Here is a 17,642-nt window from a genome sequence, read left to right as displayed (position 1 = left end):
CATGCAAACCCTACAGAGACTCATTCTTTTTAGTGAAGAGTTATTAGTTTACTGCTAACTAAAGTAATTATTTTAATACTCAGGTGGACTGACTTGTTCTGTTAAAAAAATACAGTCAGAGCCTGGGCAACATAGTGAGACCCCACCTCTACCAAAATTTTTTGAAGAATTAGCTGGGCATGGTTGCACACTTGTGTTTTCAGCTACTCAGAGGCTGAGGCAGGGTTGCTTGAGCTTGGGAAGTTGAGGCTGCAGTGGGCTGTGATCGTAGCACTGAACTTCAACCTGTGTGACAGAGCGAGACCCTTTCTCAAAAAAAAAATTTTGTTTTAAAGAGAAAATACAGTTGGCCCTCCGCATTCATGGGCACTGCATCCATGGATTCAACCAGCCACGGATGGAAAATATTTGGAAAAATAATGCGTCTGTACTGAACACATATGGGGTTTTTCCTTCTCATTGTTCCCTAAACAATGCAATGTAACAGCCATTGGTATAGTGCTTACATTGTATTAGGTATTGTAAGTAATCCAGAGATGATTTACAGTATATGGGATGATATGTTTAGGTTATATGCAAACACCATATCGTTTTATGTCAGGAACTCAAGCATCCATGGATTTTGGCATCTGAGGGGGTCCTGGAACTCAACCCTTGCAGATACTGAGGGACAGCTGTACTGTTTTTTGTTTTGTTTGTTTTGAGACAGAGTCTTACTCTGTTGCTCAGGCTGGAGTGCAGTGGTGAGATCATAGCTCACTGCAGCCTCTACTTCCTGGGCTCAAGCCATCCTCCCACCTCAGCCTCCTGAGTAGCTGGCACTGCAGGCATGTACTATCACACTCGCTAATTGTTTGTTTGTTTTTTTAATTTTAGTGGAGACGAGGTCTCACTATGTTGTCCAGGCTGGTCTCAAACTCCTGAGCTCAAGCAATCCTCCCACCTCGGCCTCCCAAGGTGCTGGGATTACAGGCATGAGCCACCACACCCAGCCAGACACTGTACTGTTAAAGTTCAATTTTCTGGCCAGGCATGGTGGCTCACACCTGTAATCTCAGCACCTTGGGAGGCCGAGGCAGGCAGATCATGAGGTCAGGAGATTGAGACCATCCTGGTTAACACAGTGAAACCCCATATCTACTAAAAATACAAAAAAAAAAAAAAATAGCTGGGTGTGGTGGTGGGCACCTGTAGTCACAGCTACTCGGGAGGCTGAGGCAGGAGAATTGCTTGAACCCGGGAGGCGGAGGTTGCAGTGAGCTAAGATCGCGCCACTGCACTCCATCCTGGGCAACAGAGCGAGACTCTGTCTCAAAAAAAAAAAGTTCAATTTTCTTTGGAGAATCTTGACGTGGAGAAAAAGCCCTGCTACACAAGTAGATCATCTGCAAAGCAGAACTCAGATGGGTTCGAGTCCCACCTCTGCCACTGACAGTGCCTCAGTTTCTTCATCTGTAAATTGGGTGCAATGATAATCCCAGCATTACAGCGTTGTTGTGAGATGGTGTTAATTTGTGGAAAGTGCTTCCGGCTGTGCCTGGGCTCCTAGGAGGGTCTCCACCAAGCAGGGCAGCTTAGGTCCGGTGGTGGCTGGAATTGACACCATCAACTCAGTGCACCTGAGAACTCACTCTAACCCCTGTGGGGCTTTGGTGTGTGTTTGTGGTTCTAGCGCCCAGCCTCCGACCCTTCCCCTGCCCACTGTGGGGGCCAGCTATACTGCACAGCCCACTCCTGGGATGGACCCTGCCACGAACCCAGCCTTTCCCCCAGCTGCCCCGGCAGGGTACGGTGGATACCAGCCCCACTCCGGCCAGGACTTCGCCTATGGCAGCCGACCCCAGGAGCCCATCCCCACGGCCACCACTATGGCTACTTACCAGGTATCCAGTCCTTTCTTTGACCAGCGTTGCCGGGAAACGTGGGTTGCCTTGCCTGGGTGAGAGCGGTGGGCTCCCCGCAGCTACTCCTTCTCCCAGGCCTCTTAACCGTGATCCTTCCTTCGGGACCCTTCTGCTGGCATTGCGTACCTGCGGTGGGGAGAAATCAGGGCAGAGTCGCTTCCGAAAGAATCCACGGCTCTCGAGGACAGGCCGCATCCGTACCTCCATGTCGGGGCAGTGGGGACAGTGATGGCGCACAGAGCTTTGTCCCAGCCTCAGCAGTGACTATGAAGGAGAAGGAGGGTCACCTGGGTTGGAGGACCCCTCCCTGGCCAGGGCAGATGGCCTCAGCCACCCGGGCCCAGAGAGACCAGGACTCACCCCATCTTCCCCACGCTCTGGGTTCCTACCTTCTAAGAGGGAGTCTGTGGTGTGTGGGGCACACCTGGGTGCTGACGACCCCACCTTCCCAACTGAGGCACTCAGGCTGCAGATCCAGCCACTGTGTTCCCACTTGGTGTCACAAAGATGTCACCCGTGACCATGCTCCAATTCCCCAGCCCTGCCACCCGCATCTCGTCCCCAGATTGTGTCGGTCAACGGCATCAGAGGCCACCCTGTCACCCAAGCTCAGCACCCACCTGACCCCACTCTCTTCCTCCCCTCTCCATTTCCTTGCCAAGGCCTTGGGGGCTTCTCTCTGCAAACCCACCCTCTCCTGCCACACCGAGCGTCCTCTTGTAAATTGCAGTCAAACTCTTGGAAATTAGTGTCGGCTCCATGACAGCTGCTGTGTCAACCACGCCCCCTGCCCCCTGCCCCCAGGCCAGGGCCTGGTCCTGGGCAGATGCTTAGGAGCCAGCGCTGTAGGAAGGACTAAGTGCAGAGTGTAGTGTGGCCAGGGCACGTCGCACCCACCGCCTGAGCTGCTCTCCTCCGTTCTCTGTCTCTCTCCTGCCGAAACCCCCACATAGGACAGTTACAGCTACGGACAGTCAGCAGCTGCCAGGAGCTATGAGGACAGGCCCTACTTCCAGCCTCCTGCCCTCCAGCCTGGGCACATGACAGCCACAGACTCCTGCCAGCCAGGTGAGCCATCTGCAGGGTCAGGGCTGGGAACGAGGAGACACTCCCTGCAGCACAGGAAAACCTTGGGAAAGTTCCTTTTTTTTTTTTTTTTTTTTTTTAGACAGAGTCTCGCTCTGTCGCCTAGGCTGGAGTGCAGTGGTGCGATCTGGCTCACTGTAAGCTCCGCCTCCTGGGTTCATGCCATTCTCCTGCCTCAGCCTCCCAAGTAGCTGGGACTACAGGTGCCTGCAACCACGCCCAGCTACTTTTTTGTATTTTTAGTAGAGATGGGGCTTCACAGTATTAGCCAGGATGGTCTCGATCTCCTGACCTCGTGATCCGCCCGCCTTGGCCTCCCAAAGTGCTGGGATTACAGGCGTGAGCCACCATGCCCGGCCTGAAAGTTACATCTTTTCTTTTCTTTCTTTTTTTTGAGATGCAGTCTCGCTCTGTTGCCCAGGCTGGAGTGCAGTGGCGCGATCTCAGCTCACTGCACCCTCCGCCTCCCGGGTTCAAATGATCCTCCTGCCTCAGCCTCCCAAGTAGCTGGGACTATAGGCACGCGCCACCATGCCTGGCTAATTTTTTGTATTTTTAGTAAAAACGGGGTTTCACCATGTTAGCCAGGCTGGTCTCGAACTCCTAACATCAGGTGATCCGCCTGCCTCGGCCTCCAAAGTGCTGGATTACAGGCGTGAGCCACTGCACCCCGTGAAAGTTACATGTTAACCATCCTAGAGGCCGGGCATGGTGGCTCACGCCTGTAATCCCAACACTTTGGGAGGCCCGAGGTGGGAGAACTGCTTGAACCTAGGAGTTCGAGACCAGCCTGGGCAACATAGTAAGACCCCGTCTCTACAAAAAATGCAAAAAAATTAGCCAGGCATGGTGGTGTGCACTTATAGTCCCATCTACCCAGGAGGCTGAGGTAGGAGGTTCGCCTGAGCCCAGGAACTGAGCTGCGGTAAGCTGTGATCGCACCACTGCACTCCAGCCTGGGCAGCAGAGCAAGACCCTGTCTCTAAAAAAATAAATAAATAAATAAATAAATAAAGGCCGGGTGCGGTGGCTCATGCCTGTAATCCCAGCACTTTGGGAGGCAGAGGTGGGTGGATCACAAGGTCAAGCGATCGAGACCATCCTGGCCAACATAGTGAAACCCCATCTCTACTAATAATAGAAAAATTAGCCGGGCGTGGTGGCGCATGCTTGTAATCCCAGCTATTCGGGAGGCTGAGGCAGGAGAATCACTTGAACCTGGGAGGCGGAGTTTGCAGTGAGCCCAGATCGCGCCACTGCACTCCAACCTGGTGACAAAGTGAGAATCCGACTCAACAAAAATAATAATAATAATAATGATAATAAAAACATCCTAGATTTGCAGGTGAGCCTCAGGGCTGGCTGCTCAGACGGGCCCTGGGATCTCTGCCAGGTGTGGGCCCATGAATGAGGGAAAGCGAGGACCGAAAATGCAGCTAACGTTTTTTCCAAGGAAGCTTTCCCGGGGTGGCAGGAGGTGAGCTCTGTGGGTAATGGAGCCGGAGACGCAGAGGAGCTCCTCTAGGGCACCCACAGCCCTCCTCCCCCATGGCAGGAGAGAGAAGCTGGGCTCTGGAAAGGAGAGGTGGGCACAAGGTCATCTGCGAGTCGCTGCCAGCACCTGGCCTAAGGCTCTGGCCTCTGGTCCTGGCTTAAACATCTAGCGTGTTCCAGCCAGTTAAGTCCGGGGCCAATCCGCAGGTGAAGGACAGTGGGGTGGGGGTTGGCTCTGCAGAGGGCCTGTGCCTGTCCCCTAGGGACCCAAGAGGCCTGCGGGCAGCCCAGCCCCCATGGCGGTCACAGCCACGCTCAGCCCCCACAGCAGGCGCCCATAGCGGAGTCCGGACAGCCAGCGAGCGCCTTGTCCTCGGGATACACCTACCCCACGGCGACAGGCGTCCAGCCCGAGTCCTCGGCTTCCATCGTGACCTCCTACCCCCCGCCCACCTACAGTCCCACCTGCGCCGCCTACACGGGTAAGACCAGCGTTCCTTGCCCAGGCGGTCTGCCCGTCGGTCCCCACTTCAACTCAGTGGAATCAGCATCTCCCTCCGACTCATTGTTTTCTCTGCTCCTTAGCACCAAGCTACCAGAGCTATGACGCATCGGTGTACTCCGCCGCCAGCCCTTTCTATCCTCCAGCGCAGCCCCCGCCTCCCGTGGGACCCCCGCAGCAGCTGCCCCCGCCGCCCACGCCTGCGGGCTCTGGAAGCAGCCCCAGAGCCGACTCGAAGCCACCGCTTCCCAGCAAGCTGCCGAGACCCAAGGCCGGGCCCAGGCAGCTCCAGCTTCACTACTGCGACATCTGCAAGATCAGCTGCGCTGGCCCCCAGGTCAGTCGCCCTCCTGCCATGGGCAGGCCCCAGGGACCTCTCTGTCCCCAACGTCTGAACCCGAATGTGGGCGCCGGTGGGGTGGTCAGGGTCGCTGCCTGCTGAAAGAAGGTCTGGTGTTAAACTTGCATGGTGTATGCATGTGCCTGTGTGTGCAAGCTCTTGTGTGTCTGTGTGTGTGCAAGTGTGAGTGTGTATGTGTGCGTGTGTTTATGCATGTGTATATGTGTGCATATGTGTGTGCAAATGCGAGTGTGCATGGATGTGTGCGTGCGTGTACGTGTGCGCATGTATGCCTGCATGTGTATGTGTGTGTATGCGCTTGTGTGTGTGCAAGTGTGAGTGTGTGTATGCGTGTATATGTGTGCATGTGTGCAAACGTGAGTGTGCATGTATGTGTGCGTGCATGTGTGCGCATGTATGCCTGCATGTGTATGTGTGTGCATGCGCTTGTGTGTGTGCAAGTGTGTGTATGCGTGTATATGTGTGCATATGTGTGTGCAAACGTGAGTGTGCATGTATGTGTGCGTGCGTGTCTGTATGTGTGCGCATGTATGCCTGCATGTGTATGTGTGTGCATGCGGCCGTGTGTGTGTGCATGTGTGCTTGCAGGTGGCAATGCTTGTTTGGGACATACGTGAAAGACTATCAAACACACGAGCTTGAGATTTTAAAGCTTGCAAATCACCCAGCTGAGATCGTGTGCTCATTTCCTGGAAAGATAATTAGACCCTAGAGCTCTATCTTTGCAAAATACACACCCTGATCTTCTTTTGTTTTTAATACTCTGAAAGAAAGCTCTGGACCGCGGAGAGACACGGAGTCTGCAATCACAGACTCTGGAGAGGTGTGGGAAGGCTCAGGACACTGTTATCAGGACCCCTGACCCAGCTGGGGATCGGGGGCCGGTCCCTGCTCAGGACCCCTCCCGCCCCAGATCACCCTTTCCCTGTCTCAGACTCTTTCCCCCAGCAGCTCTCCACTGCGTCTCATGCTGGGAGAGACCCTGGCCTTCTTTGCAGAGTGCTCAGATAGAAGTTTGAGTTTTTTCTGGAGACAAGGTCTCGCTCTGTTGCTCAGGCTAGAGTGCAGTGCTGCAATCACAGCTCACTACAGCCTCCACCTCCTGGGTTCAAGTGATCCTCCCCTCAGCCTTCCAAGTAGCTGAGACAGGTATGAACCACCATGCCCAGCTAATTTTTTTTATTTTCAATAGAGATGGGGTCTCACTATGTTGCCCAGGCCCGTCTCGAACTTCTGGGCCCAAACGATCCTCCCACCTCAGCCTCCTGAGTAGCTGGGATTACAGGTGCACACCACCATGCCTGGCTATTTTTTTAAAAAATGTTTTTGTAGATACAGGGCTTCACTATGTTGCCCAGGCTGGTCTCGAACTCCTAAGCTCAAGGAATCCTCCTGCCTCAGCCTCCCATAGTGCCAGGATGACAAGCTGAGTCCCTGCGCCAGGCCCGTGTGGGTTCTTTAATCCTTATATCTGCCTTGTGGCTAGCATCTCTGTGTGGCAGATAAAATCCCAGAGGCTCAGAAAGGGTCAGTACTTTGAGGAACTCAGGGTCAGTTTTAGTGACCCAGGCAGAAATCAAACCAAGATGTGTTGAAGCTCACGTGGCTAATTACTACAGTATACGCCAAAAATGCACAAAGACAGCCTATTGGCCGGACGTGGTGGCTCATGCCTGTAATCCCAGCACCTTGGGAGGCTGAAGCCGGTAGATCACTTGAGCCCAGGAGTTCGAGACCAGCCTGGGCAACACGGGTGAAACCCTGTCTCTAAAAAAATTTAAAAATTAGCTGGGCATGGTGGTATGCACCTATAGTCCTGGCCACTTTGAAGGCTGAGGTGGGAGGATCATTTGAGCCCAGGAGTCCGAGGCTGCAGTGAGCTATGATCACACTACTGCACTCCAGCCTGGGCGACAGGGTGAGACCCTTTGTCTCACAAACAAACAAACAAAACCCCCCAAAAAACAACAAAACACACACACACACACACACACACACACACACACACACACACACAAAAACCTACCTATAATCCCCCATAATCCCTCCACCCTGAAATGATTTAGCGGTAGCATCTTGGTGTGTATCCTTCCAGAGTCTTCTCTATTCCACAGGCAGTCTCTCTTTCTAAGTTAGTATGTGTGCACAGGGATGCGTATTTATTCTATTGCTTAGGTAATATATTTATGAGGTTCAAGATTGCTAAATTCCAGGCCGGGCATGGTAGCTCATGCCTGTAATCCCAGCACTTTGGGAGGCTGAGGCGGGAGGATCACCTGAGGTCAGGAGTTCAACACCAGCCTGGCCAACATGGTGAAACCCCATCTCTACTAAAAATACAAAAATTAGCCAGGCGTGGTGGCGGGCGCCTGTAGTCCCAGCTACTTGGGAGGCTGAGGCAGGAGAATGGCGTGAACCTGGGCGGCGGAGGCTGCAGTGAGCTGAGATCACACCACTGCACTCCAGCCTGGGCGACAGAGCGAGACTCTGTCTTAAAAAAAAAAAAAAAAAAAAAGATTCCTAAGTTCCAGAGAACATGCATACAGTAAAATGTATGCCTCTCCCAGGTCCTATTTTTCTTCCCTAAAACCAGACAATGTCACTGAGTTCCTGTGCGCTAAGCCGGTGGCCTGCAGGTGAGGGGGCAGTGCCCAGTGTGCCCCAGTATTTTCAGGGGCATTTTTCAGTCTGCAGAACATTCATTCTTGGCATTGTCAGGTCGTGTTGGTTTCGTGGCCCACCTGCCATGTCTTGTCTGTGACTGGCTTCATTTCGGGATTTTAAGCAGCACACCCAGGATTATGCCTAAGGGCTTGGCTGTCGCTTCCCCAGACGCAATCAGATATTTTGGGCCCAGTAGTACCGGATGCGTAGGCCTGTGACTCACGGTGGCTTCCTCCGGGTGGAGCCCCTGTGTCTATTAGCAGTTTCCTAAGACGGAAGTGTACGTGACTATCCTTTGGGCAGCAGGTGCCCTTACTTGGTTTCCGAGGTTGAATTCTGAAGTCAGAATTTTCTGTATACAGCAGCCCCCAAAAGGAACGTGTGATGCATGGAGCATGCTTTCCTAAGAAACTCCTTGAATTCCAGAAGAAGGAAGAAGCCTTATGTCTAGCAGTCTGAGCCTGTGGGTTTGTTACGTGGGCTTCATAAAGGGATACTTGAATTAGCTATGCGTGGTGGCGTGCACCTGTAGTCCCATCTACTTGGGAGGCTGAGGCGGGAGAATCACTTGAACCCAGGAGGTAGAGGTTGCAGTGAGCTGAGATCGCGCCACTGCATTCCAGCCTGGGCGACAGAGTGAGACCCTGTCTCAAAAAAAAAAAAATTGAGAAGTCTATAGTAAGAAGATAGGCTGGGCGCGGTGGTGCACTCCTGTCATCCCAGCACTTTGGGAGGCCAAAGCAGGTAGATACTTGAGGTCAGGAGTTCGAGACCAGCTTGGCCAACATAGTGAAACCCCGTCTCCACTAAAAATACAAAAATTAGCTGGGTGTGGCAGCACCCGCCTGTAGTCCCAGCTACTTGGGAGGCTGAGGCCGGAGAATCGCTTGAACCCAGGAGGCGGAGGTTGCAGTGAGCTAAGATCGCGCCACTGCACTCCAGCCTGGGCAACAGAGCGAGACTCTGTCTCAAAAAATAAAAATAAGAAAAATAAAGGGACACTTGAACCTCCATGGCACCAGGGGATGGAGGGTTGGGGACAGCAGGCCTCTGTTACCACTGAGTTCCCGTGCACTAAGCCGGGGAGGGGGCAGTGGCCAGTGTGCAAACCCCCGCCCAGGCTGCCTCTCACCCCTTGCCGCAGACCTACCGGGAACATCTAGGAGGGCAGAAGCACAGAAAGAAGGAGGCGGCCCAGAAGACAGGCGTGCAGCCCAACGGGAGCCCACGCGGGGTGCAGGCACAGCTGCATTGCGACCTGTGCGCCGTGTCCTGCACCGGGGCGGACGCCTACGCGGCCCACATCCGGGGAGCCAAGCACCAGAAGGTACGGCCCCGCCCGGCCCAGGCTCTGCCACCCCTGGGGAGGAGGCCCCCAGGTCAGCACTTGGGACCCACAGAGGTACCTGGGGAGATCAGAGGGAGCCGGGAGAAGCCTCCCAAGTGGAGCGTGCCCAAGGGCCAGCCCCCCCGGCCCATGCGTCCTCATCTTCAAGGATCCAAACTCCTTTCCGGTTATTTTATTTTAGTTTTCATTTTATTATTATTTTTTAATTGAGACAAAGTCTTGTCCTGTCCCCCAGGCTGGAATGCAGTGGCGCGATCTCGGCTCACTGCAACCTCTGCCTCCTGGGTTCAAGCAATTCTCATGCCTCAGCCTCCTGAGTAGTTGGGATTACAGGCACCCGCCACCGCACCTGGCTAATTTTTGTGTTTTCAGTATAGACGGGGTTTCACCATGTTGGCCAGGCTGGTCTCGAACTCCTGACCTCAAGTGATCTGCCCGCCTCAGCCTCCCAAAGTGCCGGGATTACAGGAGTGAGCCACTGCGCCCGGACTCCTTTCCATTTATAAAGGGTTCCTGCTCATTGCACAAAAACATGAAGTGGCCGAGACACTCACACCCGGACTTCCAAGAAAGCTTGGTATTCAGGCGTGGTGACAGACAGGGCTTGCCCTGTGATGAGATCCAATGCTGTGTTCCCTTTGAGTCTTGCTCTTCACACTCCCTGCTGTAATATCACTGTTCTCCTGTGGCCTTGAAAAGGCCTGGGTTAGGCCGGGCATGGTGGCTCACGCCTATAATCCCAGCACTTTGGGAGGCCGAGGCGAGTGGATCACGTGACGTTGGGAGTTTGAGACCAGCCTGGCCAACGTGGTGAAACCCCGTCTCTACTATACAAAAATTAGCTGGGCGTGGGGGGTGTGTGCCTGTAATCTCAGCTACTCAGGAGGCTGAGGCAGAATTGCTTGAACCCGGTAGGTGGAGGTTGCAGTGAGCTGAGATCTCACCACCGCACTCCAGCCTGGGCAATGGAGCAAGGCTCCGTCGCAAAAAAAAAAAAAAAAAAAAAAGAAAAAAGAGGCCTGGGTTTCATCATGTTCGGCGGGGAGGGGATGGAGTCCCCACCCGAGAGCAGGGAGGGGACAGCCGGCTTGTGCTGTAGCCTGGGCTGTCAGGCTGAGCCACCCTGGGAGGGCTGGCTGAGGACCTGGCTTCTCTCCCCCAGCTGCCTGGAGGCTCATCCAGGGCCTCATTCCCTGGCTCGGCTCAGGACAGCTTGCTGAGGGCCTGTGTGAACCCTCGGGGGAAAGAGAAATGAGCCGGGAGGCATGGAGGAGGGAAGGAGCGGGGCAGAGAAACGGGGGAAGGAGACTCACCGGCCTGGGGACCGGAGAGCTAGGGGCCGGTGGGGCAGAGCTGCAGGTGTCACCCCCACAGGCTGGGGCTTGGTCTGGGGGTCAGGCAGGCCCTGCTGCCCATTGTGGGGTTTGGGGGTACAGGGCAGATCTCGTGCAGCGCGTGTCAGAGACGGAGCTGGCAAGTGTGTCTGAGACGGTCCCCAGCACACACACAGCGGCCCTGTGCACATGGAACCTTTGCCAGAAGCGCCTTGCACCTGGAGGTGCTGAGAATGGGGCACGGCCAGAATACGGATGTGACCACGTGCACACGTGCGTGCAGAACATGGGTGTCCGTCCAGGGACACGTGCATACCCACCATCCATCCACACATGCTGAGTCCCGGGCAGTCAGGGGGCACTAGGCTGGGGCTTGGGAGGCTGAGAAACGGCCCCACCTGGCAGCCCACGTGGTGGAGGAGGAGGAAGAGCGTCCGTGTGAGCTGGTGAGCCACATGCTCACACACTAGAGGAGTATCACAGTGCTAGGGAAGTCACAAGCACATGTGCAAGGCAGGAGGCCCCTGGGAAGGGCCTTCTGGAGTGGGTGATATCCAGAGAGCAGGAGGAGAGAAGAGAGGGGGGGTCCCTGGGACTGGCCCACCCACACTCCCGCTGCACGCCCGTGGAGGCCCTTCCTGCCTCTTGAAAAAGGCCATCAGGCTGGGAGCGGCCCTCACACAAGAGCCCGGCTCTGTCTGTTGCAGGTCTTCAAGCTGCACGCCAAACTGGGGAAGCCCATTCCCACCCTCGAGCCTGCACCGGCCACGGAGAGCCCCCCCGGGGCAGAGGCCAAGCCCACGTCCCCCACTGGCCCCAGCGTGTGTGCCTCGAGCAGGCCAGCACTGGCCAGGAAACCCGTGGTCTCGAAGGCCTCATGCGAGGGTACGTGTGTCTGCGTGCGTGTTCGCGTACCCACCGGAGCCCTGGCCGCCTAGTCAAAGTTTCGTGAGAAAATCTACCATCCAGTCGATTTTCATCATGTCTTCCCCGGGGGTGGTGAGGGGCTGGCTGGTGCCGTCTCTCCCTTACTCCAGCAGAGCAAGGTGGCCTCCCACTGGCCCACACTGCCCTGAACCTTGGAGACCCTTTGAGACCATTTCCAGAGAGTGCTGACAGAACCAATAAAATGGTACTGCCATTTCTTCCTGTAGAATTTTTTTGTTTTGGTTTGAGATGGAGCCTCGCTCTGTCGTCCGGGCTGGAGTGCAGTGGCGCGATCTCGGCTCACTGCAACCTCCACCTCCCAGGTTCAAGCAGTTGTCCTGCCTCAGCCTCCCGAGTAGCTGGGACTACAGGTGCCCGCCACCACGCCCGGCTAATTTTTGTATTTTTCGTAAAGACAGGGTTTCACCATGTTGGCCAGGCTGGTCTCAAACTCCTGACCTCAAGTGATCCACCAGCCTTGGCATTCCAAAGTGCTGGGATCACAGGCGTGAGCCACCGCGCCTGGCCTCTTCTGGTAGAATCTGGCCTGGTGCCGGGTGCTGGGGTTCTCTGGAAGCCCTCACCCTGCACCTACACGGTTCCCTGGGCTGCCACCTCCACTGTGCTCCCCTGTACGCCCTGGTGCTCACAGTGAACAAATTGGGCTCAGAATCAGAGTTACGTGGGTAGCAGGAAACGAAGGTGGAATCCTCACGCCCCTCCACCTGTGACGCTACCTTCCCTGCGTGCAAAGCCCCAGCTGTCAGAGCTGACCCGCGTTAACTAGGATTCAATGCCAGGCATCTGCTCACTGCTTTGTGCGCATTGCTTCACTTTACCTCCACGACAACTCTTTTTTCATGGTTTGTTTTGTTTTGTTTTTGAGACAGTCTCACTGTGTCACTCGAGCTGGAGTGCAGAGGTGCGATCATAGCTCACTGCAGCCTCCACCTCCTGAGCTCAAGCAATCCTCCCAGCTCAGCCTCCTGAGTAGCTGGGACTACAGGTGTGCACCACCACGTCCCACTACTTTTTGTATTTTTTTTGTAGAGCTGGGGTTCTGCTGTGTTGCTCAGGCTGGTCAGAAACTCCTAGGCTTAAGCGATCCTCCCACCTCGGCCTCCCACAGCACTGGATTTACAGGCATGAGCCACTGTGTCCAGCCCACAACTCATTTAAGTTAATGTTGTCACCAGTCCCAATGTGTAGATGGAAAAGCCGTAAATGGTGGAGGTGGAATTGGAACCCGGGTCTGTCTAAGAGTCTCTGCCCTGGACCACCGTGCTGTGCGTGGGCAGGGGCTGAGGGAGCCACATTTTAGTTTTAGCCTCAGCAGCCTTGATTCTTGAATAGCAACATGATTTTGAAGATCAAACCATCAAGTCATTCTGATAACAAAGATATTTGTCTCCCCCAAGGCTCCATAATTTTGCCTAATGGGGGTAGGTTAAGTGTGAGCCTTGGTCCACCTGATACTTAACTGTGGATTTTGTGCTGTCGGGTTCCTCAAGCGAGGACCTGAAACCAGGGCTTCTCCCCGGACGGACTGAAATTGGCCTCGGTTTCTTCACTGGGTCACACGCAGGCATGAAAGGGAGAGTGAGGTCGCTGCCCGGGGCCATTCCCCCTGACGTCACAGGAGGGAGGGAGATGGCACAGCCTGGGGTCTGGGTGGCTCTCCACCCCATGCCGCCTGGCGGGTCTGCAGCCGCAGTGCTTTCTCCTGTAACAGGGTATAAGTGACGTGGTTTTTCCCCTCAGGGCCTCCTGAGCTGCAGGCAGCAGGCTGCAGACCCCAGTGGGGGAAACCAGCCCGACCCAAATTAGAGGGTCCCGGAGCACCTACCCAAGGAGGCTCAGAGGAAGCTCCCGTGGGCTGCTCTGATGCGCAGCCGGTGGGCCCAGAATATGTGGAGGAGGTAAGTCGAGGCTGTCAAGCCCTGGTGCTCTGGTCAGGGAAGGACCTTCCCGTGGGTCAGGCTTCGAGACCTCACCCGGCTTCTCCCAGCGAGATTTACAGACCCATCCCCGTTCCTGAGCTGCACCGGCCAGACCTCCATGGACCAAAACCCCATGCAGACCCGCTTGACACTTTGGGTGCCGGATTTTGGTATCAACAGGAAATGAATACGGCCCGTGAGGGCTAGAGACAGGCCCAGGCATTCCCAACAGGGGGCCCTGCGGAACCGTCTGTCTGGAAGGTGGAAGAGCTCTGGGCAGTAGAAAGCTCCCCGGGAGATTGGAGGCCCTTCCGTCCAGCCCCTTTCCTGGGCCTGGGGGACCCTGGGACCTGCCAAGGTCAGGCTGGTGAGCAGTGGAGCCGAGCTCCTGGGCCAGGTCTGCCAGCTCCCAGGCCAGCGGCAGTTCAGACCCCGGTTGGCCTTGCATGTGCCAAACAGGCAGGGCTGGGTTTCCTCTGCCTTGCCTGTAGGCCTGGGATTCTTTTAAGAGACAGGGTCTTGCTGTGTCACCGAGGCTGGAGTGCAGTGGTGCCATCATGGCTCACTGCAACCTCAAACTTCTGGGCTCAATCAATCCTCCCAACTCAGTCTCCCGAGTAGCTGGGACTACAGGCATGAGCCACCACTCCCAGCTAAATTTTATTTTTTATTTTTTTTTGTAGAGATGGGGGTCTCGCTATGTTGACCAGGCTGGTCTTAAACTCTTGGGCTCAAGCAATCCTCCAGCCTCCCACGGTGGTGCGTGCCTGTGGTCCCAGCTACTCGGGAGGCTGAGGTGGGAGGATCGCTTGAGCCCAGGAGTTTGAGGCTGCAGTGAGCCAAGATCGAGCCACTGTACTCCACTCCAGCCTGGGTGACACAGCAAGACCCTGTTTCTAAAAAGACATACATAAATAAAATGACCAGCAAGGAGGAAGGCTCCGCCGCGACCTGGCAGCGGTAGCATCTCAAATCCCACCCCGCCTCGTGCCTGGTGCGCGTGCGGCTGTTCTGTGTCTCAGGTGTGCAGCGAGGGCGGCTGTTCTGTGTCTCAGGTGTGCAGCGAGGGCGGCTGTTCTGTGTCTCAGGTGTGCAGCAAGGGCGGCTGTTTTGTGTCTCAGGTGTGCAGCGAGGAAGGGCGAGTGCTTCGCTTCCACTGCAAGCTGTGTGAGTGCAGTTTCAACGACCTTAACGCCAAGGACCTGCACGTGAGGGGGCGGCGGCACCGGCTGCAGTACCGGGTGCGTCCAGCAGGGGGAGCCCCGACACCCGTCCGGGGTGTGCTCGGCCCCGGCGGGCGCTGGGAGGCCTCTGGTCGGGCGTCTTGCGCGCGCGTGTGATCCGACGAACTTAAGAGGATGGGGTGATTTTCTGTGTTTTCAACGTCTTGGTCCACGTCTCAAAAGTGTATCTTCGGCTGGGCGCAGTGGCTCACATCTGTCGTCCCAACACTTTGGGAGGCCAAGGTGGGCGGATCATTTGAGGTCAAGAGTTCGAGACCAGCCTGGCCAACATAGTGAAATCTTTACTAAAAATACAAAAGTTAGCCATGTGTGGTGGTGCGCACCTGTAATCCCAGCTACTGGGGAGGCTGAGGCAGGAGAATCGCTTGAACCCGGGAGGCGGAGGTTGCGGTGAGCCAAGGTCACACCATTGCACTCCAGCCTGGAAGACAAGAGCAAGACTCCGTCTCAAAAAAAAAAAAAAAAAAAAAAAAAGGCTTTGAGAGATTTTTCAGCCCAACAGTTCTAGTCTCTGGGCCTCTCCCTGCACCCCAAGATCCTCCTGGCATCCCTGTCTAAGGCAAAGTCCCTACTCTCAGAGCCTTGCCTCTCCTTTCCAGAAGAAAGTGAACCCGGACCTTCCCATTGCCACGGAGCCCAGCAGCCGGGCTCAGAAGGTCCTGGAGGAGCGGATGAGGAAGCAGCGGCACCTGGCAGAGGAGCGGCTGGAGCAGCTGCGGCGCTGGCACACGGAGAGGAGGTGCCCAGCTGCGGGTCTTGGCAAGGGGGCCTGGTGAGGGAGGGCAGGTCCAGCGTGGAACCTAGACGTCCACTGCTGCAGATTATGGAGCTCCTCCGTGTGAGCTCTCAAGCAGTGGGGGGAGACGGGTGCCCAGGCAGTGGGCACGTCCTGGTGTGGGAGTGTGAGAGGGTTCCAGAGCAGACGGGCAAGGGCACAGTGGCGTGCAGACCTGACACGTGGGCTCCAGGGCCTCCGTAGACGCAGGGACACTGCCTGCCAACTCACTGGACCACACGGCTGCAGAGGCGCCTTGTGACCTGTGTCCCCCTGACCTCTGGTGTCCCCTGTGTCCCCTGACCTCTAGTGTCCCTGTGTACCCTGATCGCTCGTGTCCTCTGTGACCCCTTACCCCTGGTGTCTCCTGTGTCCCCCAACCCCCAGTGTCCCCTGGGTCCCCCTGACCCCTGGTGTCCCTGTGTATCCTGACCCCTGGTGTCCTCTGTGACCCCTTACCCCCGGTGTCCCCTGGGTCCCCTTGACCCCTGGCATCCTCTGTGTCCCCTGACCTTTATGTCCCCTGTGTCCCTGACCTCTGGTGTCCCCTGTGTCCCCTGACCCCTAGTGTCCCTGTGTACCCTGACCCCTGGTGTCCTCTGTGTCCCCTGACCTTTATGTCCCCTGTGTCCCTGACCTCTGGTGTCCCCTGTGTCCCCTGACCCCTAGTGTCCCTGTGTACCCTGACCCCTGGTGTCCTCTGTGTCCCCTGACCTTTGTGTCCCCTGTGTCCCCTGACCTTTGTGTCCCCTGTGTCCCCGACCTCTAGTGTGCCTTGTGACCCCTGACCCCTGGTTCTCCTGACCCCTGGTGTCCCCTGATCCCTGGTGTCCCCTGTGTCCCCTGACCCCTGGTGTCCCTCTGTCCCCTGGAGTCTCTGTGTCTCCTGACCCCTGATGACCCTGTGTCCCCTTACCCTTGGTATCCCCTGAGTCCCCTTGACCCCTGGAGTCCCCTGTGTCCCCCGATCCCCTAGTGTCCCCTCATTCCCAGTGTCCCCTGTGTCCCCTTGACCCCTGGCGTCCCTGTGTCCCTGACCCCTGGAGTCCCCTGTGTCCCCCGACCCCAGTGTCCCCTGTGTCCATCCTAGAGCATTTTCTGATGTCACATTTGACTCTGGTGTGTCCAGCAGCAGCAGGTCTGCATTGGGAAGGGGACCAGGACCTCCTGAAGGCTGCGGCTGCCCAGGCTGGGCCTCATTTGCCTAAGGGGTGTCTTTGGCTGCCCCCCACACCAGCTGTCCCAGCCTCAGTCTTCTGTGCATACAGCAGGTGCCCATGCAGTGCAGTGGAGCCCCAGCAAGAGCTTTGGCCCTGCCTTCCTTGCCGGGAGCATGAGGCCCCAGTGTTTCTGACTTGCCCCCAGCTTAGGGCCACTGCTGGCCTGACCATGCTCTGTCTCGTCTCCGTCCCGCAGGCGGCTGGAGGAGGAGCCACCCCAGGACGTGCCGCCCCACGCACCGCCCGACTGGGCCCAGCCTCTGCTCAAGGGCAGGCCGGAGCCACCTGCCAGCGCCCCACTCCACGTAGGTACAGCTTCCTCTGTGTGCAAATGCGGGCGACCTCACACTCCCCGGAGCAGCAGACACCTCCTTAGGAGGACCCGGCCTCCCCCCAACTCCCACATAGTACTCAGAGGATGGGGCTCCACGGCCCAGGCCCCCTCACTCCACAGATGGGAGCCCCAGTACCCCCCAGCCCCTACCACTGGCCACAGAGATCCCTTCTGCTTCCTGGAGCCCCGGGTGGCCGCCTCCCTTGGGGAGCCTCATGGCTCTGTGGCTACTCCTGTCTCGTCTCAGAAACACCTGTCCCCACAGCCCGAGCCCCCAGCTTCAATGGGAACCTTTTTTTTTTTTTTTTGAGACAGAGTCTCGCTCTGTCGCCCAGGCTGGAGTGTAGTGGTGCAATCTTGGCTCACTGCAACCTCTGCCTCCCAGGTTTAAGCGATTCTCATGCCTCAGCCTCCTGAGTAGCCAGGACTATGGGAGCCCACCACCACGCCGGGCTCTCTTGTATTTTTAGTAGAGGCAGGGTTTCACCATGTTGCGCAGGCTGGCCTGG

At 56.4% G+C, this 17,642-nt stretch overlaps 1 protein-coding gene across 3 annotated transcripts in view; it reads left to right on the top strand.

The window, feature by feature from the left end:
• Nucleotides 1-17,642, top strand: part of ZFR2 (zinc finger RNA binding protein 2) — a 69,162-nt gene that overhangs the window by 36,445 nt on the left and 15,075 nt on the right. For all 3 annotated transcript variants that reach the window (XM_054539351.2, XM_054539349.2, XM_054539347.2), the window contains exons 2-11: nucleotides 1,673-1,883; nucleotides 2,858-2,972; nucleotides 4,748-4,966; nucleotides 5,070-5,323; nucleotides 9,156-9,338; nucleotides 11,401-11,578; nucleotides 13,382-13,539; nucleotides 14,682-14,801; nucleotides 15,404-15,543; nucleotides 16,996-17,104. In XM_054539351.2, coding sequence (XP_054395326.2) covers nucleotides 1,673-1,883; nucleotides 2,858-2,972; nucleotides 4,748-4,966; nucleotides 5,070-5,323; nucleotides 9,156-9,338; nucleotides 11,401-11,578; nucleotides 13,382-13,539; nucleotides 14,682-14,801; nucleotides 15,404-15,543; nucleotides 16,996-17,104 — 1,687 coding nt within the window. The remainder of the gene's footprint in view (nucleotides 1-1,672; nucleotides 1,884-2,857; nucleotides 2,973-4,747; nucleotides 4,967-5,069; nucleotides 5,324-9,155; nucleotides 9,339-11,400; nucleotides 11,579-13,381; nucleotides 13,540-14,681; nucleotides 14,802-15,403; nucleotides 15,544-16,995; nucleotides 17,105-17,642) is intronic.

This window comes from Pongo abelii, chromosome 20, assembly GCF_028885655.2.
Source record: "Pongo abelii isolate AG06213 chromosome 20, NHGRI_mPonAbe1-v2.0_pri, whole genome shotgun sequence".
In the NCBI taxonomy this organism is placed as follows: domain Eukaryota; kingdom Metazoa; phylum Chordata; class Mammalia; order Primates; family Hominidae; genus Pongo; species Pongo abelii.
The sequence above is the reverse complement of the archived record's forward strand: the minus strand, read 5'-3'. Positions and strand labels throughout refer to the sequence as shown.